Source organism: Aquila chrysaetos, unplaced genomic scaffold (genome assembly GCF_900496995.4).
Source record: "Aquila chrysaetos chrysaetos unplaced genomic scaffold, bAquChr1.4, whole genome shotgun sequence".
NCBI lineage: Eukaryota > Metazoa > Chordata > Aves > Accipitriformes > Accipitridae > Aquila > Aquila chrysaetos.
Window position 1 is genome coordinate 21720 of NW_024470410.1, and position 10741 is coordinate 32460.

The window sequence follows — 10741 nt, forward strand, 5'->3', positions numbered from 1 at the left end:
GCACCCCAGCACCCCAGCACCCAGCACCGCACCCCAGTGCTCAGCATTGCGCCCCAGGACCCAAAACTGCACCCCAGCACTGCACCACTGCACCCCAGCACTGCACCCCAGGACCCAAAACTGCACCCCAGCACTGCACCATTGCACCCCAGCACTGCACCCCAGGACCCAAAACTGCACCCCAGCACTGCACCACTGCACCCCAGCGCCCAGCACCGCACCCCAGCGCTCAGCATTGCACCCCAGGACCCAAAACTGCACCCCAGCACTGCACCACTGCACCCCAGCGCCCAGCACCGCACCCCAGCACCCACTGCCCTGCCTCGGGTCCCTCAGCCCCGGGACCCCCCGGTGTCCCCTGGTGCACCCCTGGGTGCCCCCCCCCGGCCCCCCCGTGGTGCTCCCCGGTTGCAGCTCCCCGTGTCACCCCGATGTCCCCTGCCGCACCCCCCGGCCGTTCCCCCTCGTGTCCCCCGCTCTCTCCTTGGGGGGGGTCCCTGGTGCCTCCCCGGACGTCCCCTCCCCATGTTCCCCAGTGCACCCCCCGTGTCCCCCCCCGGTGCCGCAGTACATCCCCCCGGTGTCCCCACCTGTGTCCCCTGCCGTCCCCCTCCCCGCCGGTGCATCCCCTGTGCCCCCCCCCCCCCGCCCCCTTTCCCCGGTGCATCCCCCGGTGCATCCCCGGAGCATCCCCCGTGTCCCCCTCCCGGTGCTCCGGAGCATCCCCCGGTGCATCCCCGGTGCTCCCTCCCCCGTGTCCGTGCCCCCTCCCCCGGAGCATCCCCCGTGTCCCCCTCCCGGTGCTCCGGAGCATCCCCCGGTGCATCCCCGGTGCTCCCTCCCCCGTTGTCCGTGCCCCCTCCCCCGGAGCATCCCCCGTGTCCCCCTCCCGGTGCTCCGGAGCATCCCCCGGTGCATCCCCGGTGCTCCCTCCCCCGTGTCCGTGCCCCCTCCCCCGGAGCATCCCCCGTGTCCCCCTCCCGGTGCTCCGGAGCATCCCCCGGTGCATCCCCGGTGCTCCCTCCCCCGTGTCCGTGCCCCCTCCCCCGGAGCATCCCCCGTGTCCCCCCCTCCCCACTCCCCACAGCATCCCTCCCTCCCTCCCTCCGCCCCGCCCCGGTGCCAGCCCGGCGGCGGCGGCGGCGGCGCAGCGCTCCCGCCCCCGGTAACGGCGGCAGCGGCGGCCCCGGCGCGGCCCGGCCCGGCCCGCCATGGCCAAGCAGTACGACGTGCTGTTCCGGTTGTTGCTGCTGGGGGATTCGGGGGTGGGCAAGACCTGCCTGCTCTGCCGTTTTACCGACAACCAGTTCCACCCCGCCCACATCTCCACCATCGGTACCGCCGCACCGGCACCGCCGCGGGACGACGGGGAGCACCCGGCAGCGGCGGGGAGCTGGAGGATGCTGGCGGGGGCGGGGGGGGAACGGGAAAAAGCGGGGGGAACAGGGGAAGGGGAAAACCGGGGGAATCGGGAGGGCTGGGGAGCCGGGGGCACCGGGGAAACGGGAAACCGTGGGAACCGGGGAGCAGTGGCACCGGGGAAACGGGAAAACCGAGGGAACCGGGAGCACCGTGGAACTGGGGAGCCGTGGCACCGGGGAAACGGGAAACTGGGGAGCCGTGGCACCGGGGAAATGGGGAAACCGAGGGAACCGGGGAGCAGTGGCACCGGGGAACGGGAAAACCGTGGGAACCGGGGAACCGGGAGAGTGGGGAGCCGTGGCTCCGGGGAAATGGGAAACCGTGGGAACCGGGAGCACCGTGGAACTGGGGAGCCGTGGCACCAGGGAAACGGGAAACTGGGGAGCCGTGGCACCGGGGAAACGGGGAAACCGAGGGAACCGGGGAGCAGTGGCACCGGGAAACAGGAAAACCGTGGGCACTGGGGAACCGGGAGCACCGGGGAACTGGGGAGCCGTGGCACTGGGTTACCGGGAGCACCGGGCAGCCGCAGCACCAGGGAAATGGAAAACCGTGGGCACTGGGGAACAGGAAAACCAGGGAGCCATGGCACCCGGGAACCGGGAGCACAGGGAAACAGCGGGCACTGGGGAACCAGGGAGCCGTGGGCACCGGGGAACCGGGAACAGCAGGCAGCTGCAGCACCAGGGAACCGGGAAACCGTGGGCATGGGGGAGCCGGGAGCACCGGGCAGCCGCAGCACAGGGGAACTGGGAAACCGGGGCACCGGAGAGCCATGGCACCGGGGAAGCGGGGCACACTGGGGAGCCGGGAACGGGGAGCACCGGGAAACCGTGGGCACCGGGGAGCTGCGGTACCAGGGCACCAGGGAGCTGTGGAACCGGGAAAATGAGGGCACTGGGCAGCCGTGGCACCGGGGAACTGGGAAACCGAGGGCACTGGGTAGCTGTGGCACTGGGGAACCGGGAGCAGCGGGCAGCTGCGGCACCGGGGAACCGGGAAAACCAGGGGCACCAGGGATCTGCGGCACTGGGGAACTGGGGGGTACTGGGGAGCCACAGCACGGCAAAACCGGGGGCACGGGGAGCACCGGGAGCACCCGCCCGGCAGCGGGACCGGGGCCAGCACCCGCGCAGTGACCCAGCACCGGGGCCGCCTGCCAGGCCTGGGACCGGGTGCGAGCACCGGCACCGGGCTGCTACCGGGGCACCGGGCTACGGCAGGGCTGCGGCTCTGGGCACGGGCGAGTCCTGGCACCCGGTTTGCCAGCACGGCCGGGCTTGGGGTGGGCCAGGAGAGGGTGGGGGGACCAGAGGGACCCTGGTGGCAGCGGCTCGCGTGATGGGGGGGACACGCCGGGGCACCCCGTAACCTCTCCGCTCCCCATCCCAGGCGTCGACTTCAAGATGAAGACCATCGAAGTGGACGGCATTAAGGTGCGGATACAGATCTGGTGAGTGCCGGTGCCGGGCCCTGGGGAGGGGGGAATTTGAGGGGGGGGGAGGCTGAACCCTGCTCCCACCCCCCCGGGTGGGGGCTGAGGCCTGACCAACTCGTGCCGTGGGTGGCAGCGCTGACCCGCTCTCCCCGGCTGCAGGGACACGGCAGGCCAGGAGCGGTACCAGACCATCACCAAGCAGTATTACCGGCGGGCACAGGTACGGGGCGGGGGGGTCCCATCCTGGTGCACAGGAGAGGGGAAACTGAGGCACGGGGGTGTGCGTGTGTGTGTGTGTAAATGGGGGTGTAAACTCCCCCCTCTCCCGCAGGGCATCTTCCTGGTGTACGACATCGGCAGCGAGCGCTCCTACCAGCACATCGTGAAGTGGGCGAGCGACGTGGATGAGGTCGGGGGGTGCGGGGAGGTCTGGGGGGGTCCCGTCCCCCACTCCGTGGCGGGGTGGGGAGGGGGTCCTCACACCGCCCCCTCCTCCCCAGTACGCGCCAGACGGCGTCCAGAAAATCCTCATCGGGAACAAGGCGGACGAGGAGCACAAGAGGCAAGTGGCCAAAGAGCAAGGGCTGCAGGTGAGCGGGGGCTGGCGTGTGCCCCCGGGGGGGCCAGGGCCCCCCCCTGCACCCCCAGGATGGCCAGGGACGCCCCCCCTTGCACTCCCCAGGGACCCCAACAACCCTCCTGCAGCCCTGCCTGTGTCCAGGGACACCCCCCCCCGCACCCCAAGCATCCCCAGCCCCCCCCCCCCAGGCTCCCGCACCCCTCAGTGAGTCCAGGGACCCCCCCACGGTACCTTTGCACCCCCAGGGCTGCTCCTAAGCCTCTCTGTTCCCCCCCCCGAAGACCCCCAGCCCCCCCTGCACCTCCAGCATGGCCGGGGACCCCCCAAAACACCCAGTGCCCCCCCTCAGGACCCCTGACCCACTGTCCGGCCCCCCAGGGGATGCCCCTACGCCAGCCCCCCCCCCCCCCCAGTGCCACCACGGGCAGCACAGCTTGTCCGTCTGTCCGTGCCTGACTGTGCACATGCCGGCGGGGGGGGGCCGGGGTTGGTGACCCCCCCCCCCCAAATTATGATGATGCCGCCGCCGGCCCCTCGCCCTGCAGCTGGCCAGGGAGTACGGGATGGATTTCTACGAGACCAGCGCCTGCAGCAACCTCAACATCAAGGAGGTGCGGGGGGGGACGATGACATGGGACGTGGGGGGGGGGGCCAGGGTGGGGGGTCCCCCAGGCTCACGCCCCCCACCCACCACTCCTCTCCCGCAGTCCTTCACGCGGCTGACGGAGCTGGTGCTGCAGGCACACCGCAAGGAGCTGGAGGGGCTGCGGGGCCCCCCCCCGCGCCCCCGCCTTGGCCCGCCTGGAGGAGGACGAGCAGCAGCCCCTGGGGAGCGAGGACAGCCCCAAAGGCTGCTGGTGTTGAAGCCTGGACCCCCCCTGACCCCCCCCACACCCTCCCCCAGGCTGTGTTGGGGGGGGGGCACGGCGGGGTGTGGGATTGGGGTAGTGGAGGAGGGGGGGGGTGGGGGGCAGCGGGTGCCTGGTGGCGGGGGGTGACCCTGGACCCCCCCCCTTCGGGGATGGCGGGGGCCTGGCAGGCATTGCAGGGGTGCCCCCCACCCTGACACCCGCGCTCCCCCTTGGTGGCAGGGGTGGGGGGGTGTCACAGGTGCTGTGTGCCCACCCTGTGCCCGTGGGACCCCCCCCCCCCCCACGTTTACACACACACACACACACACACACACACGGTTTGCAGAATAAAGGTGATGCTGGAGGTGGCCAGTGGCTCATGCGCTGCCGCGGGGGGGCTGCAGGGACAGTGCCACGCCAGTGGCATGGTGCCACGACGGCCGTGCCCCCACCGGAGCCCCTGACACCGCGGGGCAGCCGCCGGCACCGGGCGAGCGGGGCAGAGCGCCGCGGGCAGAGCTGGGCCACCGCAACCCGAGCGGTTATCAATAATTGAGGCTGCTCCGGGGCTGCCGGCACGGTGTCCCCTTTCCAGGCTTGGGGGGGACGGGTCCGTGGGGCACCGTGTCCGTCACCGCTACCCGGTGGGGCTGCCGGCTCGGCCCCGGCTGTAGGAACAGCTCCACGGGGATTCAGGAGCTGGCCCCGGCAGGGACATGGCCATCATGGTCAAACAGCTTGGCAGCGGGCGCCGGGATGGCGGTGGGCACTGGGATGGGTGGGCACTGGGGTGGTGGTGGGCACTGGGATGCTGCTGGGTACTGGGATGCTGCTGGGTACCAGGATGCTGCCGGGTACCAGGATGTTGCCAGGTACCAGGATGGGTGGGTACCAAGACAATGCTGGGTACCACAGGAGATGGGTGCCAGGGTGGATGCTGGCACTGGGACCGGTGGGCACTGGGACTGGTGGGCACTGGGAGGAAGGCAGCAGGCACCAGACAGCAAGCGCAGGAGGCCCTGGGGGCGATGCCAAGGCAGCCCCGGGGAAGGAGATGCGCTGGGGCACCCATTCCCCCGCTTCGCCTGGGTCCGGATCGCACCCTCTGCAGCCCCAGCTCCCGGAGTCCCGTTATTTCGTGACTCCCCCAGCTGTTCCCAGCCCTCGGGGACAGCCCGTGCCAGGCTGGAGGCACCGAGCCCCATGGCATCCCACAGCTTGCGGGCACGGGGAAGAGCAGTCATGCCGCGCCAGACCGTGCCATGAATTATTGAGGCAGGTAGGAGCATCGCCTTGGCCCCGTGCCACCCGTGCCTTGCCTCTTCCTTCCCGCCTCGGGTGGGTGCCAGCGGGTGGGTCGGGTGGGACGGCTCCGGTTTCTGCCAAGTCACGGCGGGGCGAGGAAACCTTTGGAACCGGCACATCACGTGGGTGCCGGACAGCCCTTAAGGCGCGCCGACGGGCGCGCGGGGAAGGCAGACGCGCGCCCGCAGCCATGACCGTCCCCATCGCCAAGTCCTTCTACGACCTGAACGCCACCTCCTTGCAGGGGGAGAAGGTGGACTTCAACGTCTTCCGGGGCCGCGTGGTCCTCATCGAGAACGTGGCGTCCCTCTGAGGCACCACGGTGCGGGATTACACCCAGCTCAACCAGCTGCAAGCCCGCTACCCCCGGCGGCTGGTCGTGCTGGGCTTCCCCTGCAACCAATTTGGCTACCAGGTAAGTCCCCGGGGGCCACCGCGGTGCCCGGCGCTGGGCGTGAGGAGCGGGAAAATGCGGCACGGCCCCGGCTTTTTCCTTCCCCGCCGCAGGAGAATGGCACCAACGAGGAGATCCTCAACAGCCTGAAGCACGTGCGGCCGGGGGGTGGCTTCGAGCCCAACTTCACCCTCTTCCAGAAGTGCCAGGTGAACGGGCAGGACACCCACCCCGTCTTCGCCTACCTGAAGGCTCACCTGCCCGCGCCGGCCGACGAGGCGGCACACCTGATGACCGAACCTCGCTTCCTCACCTGGAGCCCGGTGCGGCGCTCCGACATCTCCTGGAACTTTGAGAAGTTCCTGGTGGGTCCCGAGGGGGAACCTTTCCGGCGCTACAGCCCCCGCGTGCCCACCGCCCAGCTGGAGCCCGACATCCAGCGCCTCCTCAAGCTGGCCAAGTAGGGCCGGCTCCGGCATCGCCCCCCCCCGCCGGCCGGCTGCCACCCCTCCCGGACAGCCCCAGCCCTCCGCCGGGTGACGGCCCCCTCCGAAACTGCCGTGGGGAGGGGGCTCGATGGGGGCAGAGGGCTGGGGCGACCGGGGTGGCAAGGGCTGGCGGCAATAAATGAGCCGGAGGGAGCATACCCGCGTCCGCGTGGTTTGTGGGGGGGTGCCGGGGGACCAGCCGTGGGGCAGGCAGGAGGAAGCAGCCTCGGGGTGCCGGATCCAGGATACGGTGGTGCAGGGATGCAGCGGTGCCAAGCTGGCAGCGCCGAGCTCCCCGTGGGTGTTGCTGGGGCTGGGTGCCAACAGCGGCACTGTCACCCCAGGGGAGTGATTTTGGCAGCCGTGGCTCGCCACGGCTCCCTCCCGCCCCAGGAACATGCATCCCCTGGGGGGGGCAGGGCTGGGTTACACCCCCCAGGGAAATGGGCCCTGGGGCGGAAGGGGGGGTGCAGTGACCCCACACGAGCTCCCACGTAGCCCCTGGGGCAGCAAAAATAATTAAGTCACTTCTCAGCAGGGTTTGGGAGAGCGCTGGTGAGCAAAGCGGGCGCTGGGATGCAGGGAAGGGCCAGATCCGCTACAGGGAGAGGAATCCCACAGGCTCCCGGGAAGGGAAAAGCCCCCCCTGATCCCTGCATTGGGCCCAAACACCCTTCATCAGCCACGGGGAGTCCAGGGGGGTGAAGCCCACCCCCAAAGCACTCCCGCCTGCACCACCGAGCTGTAACACGTCACATTTATTGCCCCCACACACGTGGGCTCCTGAGGCAGGATGGGGCGGGCATTTTTTTGGACCCCTTTTCGGGGTGACAACATGCTGGGCCCCCTTCACGTCTTCAGCACAAGGGGGGCTCGGGCCGTGGTGCTACACCCCGTTCCTGCAGCCGGAGTTGGAGCTGCAGGGCAGTGGGCACAGCTGAGCCACCGCCGGGCACGGGGGAGCATCCAGCATCGGGCGTCTGCCACATCCAGGCTGGAGGTTTGGAGAAGAGAATCACGTTAAGGGACTGCACTGTTCCCAGGGATCCCCGTGCCAGGGATCCAGGGATCTCCTGGTGCCGCGGCTCTGCGCAGTGGGGAGCGGGAAGGAAGGATACAAACCGCCTTTAGAAGAGCGGGGTCATCTGGCGGGGGTCGTCGGGCAGGATGCTGATGGAATCCTCGGCCCGGCCGCAGAGCAGGCACAGCATGGTGTACTCCTGTGGTGGGACAAAAGAGGGGGGGGGACTGCCATAGCCGTGTTCTGCCACAGCCCCACTCCGGGCACAGCCAGGGAAACCCGAGCCGGAGCCGGCACCCGATCCTCGATTGCAATCAGACCTGGGGGGGATCTCGTTTCGTCCCCCAGGACGAGCCCCACTGGCTCCCCTGAGCCCATTTTCCAGCATTTAGCTGCTGAATAGGAAATGTGCCAGGGAGGAGGGCTCCACCACGCAGCCACGTTTTACCACTCTGGGCCACGCACTGACATTCCCACGCAGGGACTGTGTGGGAGGCGAGAGGTGAGCAGGGCTACCCCCTGCCACAAAGCAGGGACTAGTGCCAGAGAGCTCCAGGAAGCCCCGAGCACAGGGATACGGCTCTGATATCTTCGAGCCTGGCACCACAGCTCGCCTCCGAAGCCGCCTGGCTCCCTCCTGCGGCTGCCAGGGCAGGCGGGAATGAGCAGGGTGGCCCACGGCAGGGCGGCTGTGGAAACCCGGTGGCGGAGGAAGAGCCCAGGGCTCGGCTTAGGATGCCTCCGGAGTCGGGAGAGGGGCTGCGGGGGGACAAGCCGCTCCCCGTGGCACACCTGGTAGTCGTCCACCACGCTGAAGGTGTACTCGTGGCGCGCGATCAGGTGGTGGCAGTTCTTGCACAGGTCTGTGGAGGAGAGAGGACAGTCGGTTAAGGGGCTGAGGGGACCCGGCTGCTCCCAGGGGGTATCCCCCCCCCCCTCCCCAATCCCCTCAGTGCCTTGGGGACAAGCCCCCGCCCTCTGTCCCTGCCCTCATCCCCTGGGGCACTGACACCCCCCCCCCAGTCCCCGAGGTGGGTCCCAAGAGCATCAACCCCCCCACCCAATCCCCCTTAAGGACCATCAGCTCCATGACACCCCCCCCCCCTCCCCAAGCCTCGGGATCCCCCCCGAGCATCACCTCCCCACCCCCTGCCCCCCAAGAGCATCAATCACCCCCCCTCCGAGTATCGATCCCCCAAATCTTCCCTCCCCAAATTAACCCTCCCTCAGGCCTCGCACCCCCCCTCCCACCCCGAGCCCCAGACCCCCCCCACACCCCCAGCCCCCCCCCCCCCAAACCCCGTCCCCCGTCGCACGGTCGTAGGTGACGATCTCGTCCCCGCCGTGCAGGCCGGCGGCCCGGTTGCCGAGCAGCACGAAGTCCCGGCGGCCGCACTGCGCGCACCCGACGAAATTCAGGAGGAAAGAGCCGCCCTCCAGGCAGGTAGTGCCCTAAGGCGGCAGCACAGAGCTGGCACCGGGGCCGGTAACGTTAAACGGGCCCGGCCCGGCCCACCCACCGGCCCGGTCCAGGCCTACCCGCTCCGGGTACTCGGTGCCGACGCAGCCCCCGCACATCCCGCCGCCGCCCTACAGATCTCGCGAGACTTCCACCGGCCGGGGGGGGCGTGGCTTAGCGTTGGGTGGGCGTGGTTTGCGGCGCCGATGACCCCGCCTTGTGGGCGGGGCTTGAGGGTGGTGAGCGTCTATATGGGCGGGGCTTGGGGGGGGAGAGGGCAGAGTTAAGGTGAGGCGGGCCGGGCTGTGGGACCCCCGGGTCTCCTCCGCCCCCACCCCGGGCTGACCCCCTCGGGTGAGGCGGGATGGCCCGGTGAGCGGCTCGGAGCCGGCCCCTGCAGCCCCCCCTGCAGCCCCCCCCGGTGGGGTATGGGCAGCCAGCGTGGAGTTGGGGAGGTCTTGGGGCTGGCTGGGGGCAAGCAGGACTGATTGTGGGGGTGCTTGGGCTAGCTGGGGGCGTCTAGGGTTAGCTAGGGGTACCTGGGGCTAGTTGGGGGATACCTGGCAATAGCTGGTGGGTGCCTGAGACTAGCAAGGGGACACCCAGGGCTGGCTGGTGGGTGCCTGGGACTAGTGGGGGGACCCCCAGGGCTACTGGGGACACCCAGGGCTGGCTGGCGGGTGCCTGTGGCTAGTGGGGTGACCCCCAGGTCTAGCCAGGAGTGCCTGGGGCTAGCTGGGAGACACCCAGGGCTACTGAGGACACCCAGGTCTGGCTGGCGGGTGCCTGCAACTAGTGGAGGGACCCCCAGGGCTAGGCAGGAGTGCCTGGGAACTAGCTGGGGGACCCCCAGGGCTAGCCAGGAGTGCCTGGGGCTAGCTGGGCAACACCCAGGGCTACTGGGGACACCCATGGCTGGCTGGCGGGTGCCTGTGGCTAGTGGGGGGACCCCCAGGGCTAGCCAGGAGTGCCTGGGGCTAGCTGGGAGACACCCAGGGCTACTGAGGACACCCAGGTCTGGCTGGCGGGTGCCTGCAACTAGTGGAGGGACCCCCAGGGCTAGCCAGGAGTGCCTGGGGCTAGCTGGGCAACACCCAGGGCTACTGGGGACACCCAGGTCTGGCTGGCGGGTGCCTGCAACTAGTGGAGGGACCACCAGGGCTAGGCAGGAGTGCCTGGGAACTAGCTGGGGGACCCCCAGGGCTAGCCAGGAGTGCCTGGGGCTAGCTGGGCGACACCCAGGGCTACTGGGGACACCCATGGCTGGCTGGTGGGTGCCGGGGACTAGTGGGGGACCCCCAGAGCTACCTGGGACATGCAGGGCTGGCTGGCGGGTGCCTGGGACTAGCAGGTGGACCCCCAGGGCTAGCCGGGAGTGCCTGGGACTAGCCAGGGGGACTCGAGGAGAGCTGGGGGATGCTTGAGCTGGTGGGGGGACAGGCAGGGCTAGTTGGGGGACACCCAAACCTGGCTGGGAGACCCCCCAGGGCCAGCTGAGGTGCACCTTGGGCTAGCCGGAGGGTGCCCCGGGCTAGCTGGGGGACAGCGGGGACCGGTGTGTGGGGGGGGGCAGCCCGAGTTACCGGGGTCTCGCCGGAGGAGAAGGAGGAGGAAGGGCTCGCCCCACCCGTGGCAGCGGGCCGCTGACGCCGTTCCGTGCCCGGCAGGTGCCGGTGCCGGTGGCGGCGGCGGCCGGGGGGGGGCCGCTGTGCTGCATTGCGGGGCGGGCGGCCCGTCCCCGCCCGCCTCCGCCCGGCCCTCCCGGGGGGGAGCGGGGCTATCT

At 70.2% G+C, this 10741-nt stretch overlaps 2 protein-coding genes across 8 annotated transcripts; one reads left to right on the forward strand and one right to left on the reverse strand.

Annotated features, from left to right (window-relative positions):
• The first annotated feature begins 1112 nt into the window (after positions 1-1112).
• LOC115338446 (glutathione peroxidase 2-like) lies at positions 1113-6634 on the forward strand. Of its 6 annotated transcripts, none has more exons than XM_030007012.1 (9): positions 1113-1335; positions 2815-2875; positions 3020-3080; positions 3192-3269; positions 3361-3450; positions 3986-4051; positions 4148-4366; positions 5841-6011; positions 6104-6634. In XM_030007012.1, the coding sequence occupies exons 1-9, from the start codon at positions 1212-1214 to the stop codon at positions 6452-6454; spliced, it is 1221 nt and encodes a 406-aa protein (XP_029862872.1). In that variant the 5' UTR covers positions 1113-1211; the 3' UTR covers positions 6455-6634. The 6 variants fall into 6 exon arrangements, with proteins under 6 accessions (XP_029862872.1, XP_029862873.1, XP_029862874.1 ...); XM_030007013.1 differs by lacking the exon at positions 1113-1335 and adding an exon at positions 2488-2597; XM_030007014.1 differs by lacking the exon at positions 1113-1335 and adding an exon at positions 2635-2659.
• Positions 6635-7221: 587 nt separating this feature from the next.
• Positions 7222-9171, reverse strand: CHURC1 (churchill domain containing 1). Of its 2 annotated transcripts, none has more exons than XM_030007023.1 (5): positions 9039-9171; positions 8816-8951; positions 8292-8362; positions 7601-7698; positions 7222-7472 (listed from the first exon to the last, which is right to left on the reverse strand). In XM_030007023.1, exons 1-4 carry the CDS (start codon positions 9075-9077, stop codon positions 7606-7608), a joined length of 339 nt encoding a protein of 112 aa, XP_029862883.1. In that variant the 5' UTR covers positions 9078-9171; the 3' UTR covers positions 7222-7472; positions 7601-7605. The 2 variants fall into 2 exon arrangements, with proteins under 2 accessions (XP_029862883.1, XP_029862884.1); XM_030007024.1 differs by having other exon boundaries at positions 7597-7698.
• Between the last annotated feature and the right edge of the window lie 1570 nt (positions 9172-10741).

Coding starts and splice junctions, on each gene's coding strand:
- CHURC1 (XM_030007023.1), bottom strand. CDS start 9,077: ATGTGCGGGGGCTGCGTCGGCACCGAGTACCCGGAGCGG. Junction 8,952..9,038: donor GCACCGAGTACCCGGAGCGG/GTAGGCCTGGAC, acceptor CTGCCGCCTTAG/GGCACTACCTGCCTGGAGGG. Junction 7,699..8,291: donor GCGTGGTGGACGACTACCAG/GTGTGCCACGGG, acceptor GTCCCACCACAG/GAGTACACCATGCTGTGCCT.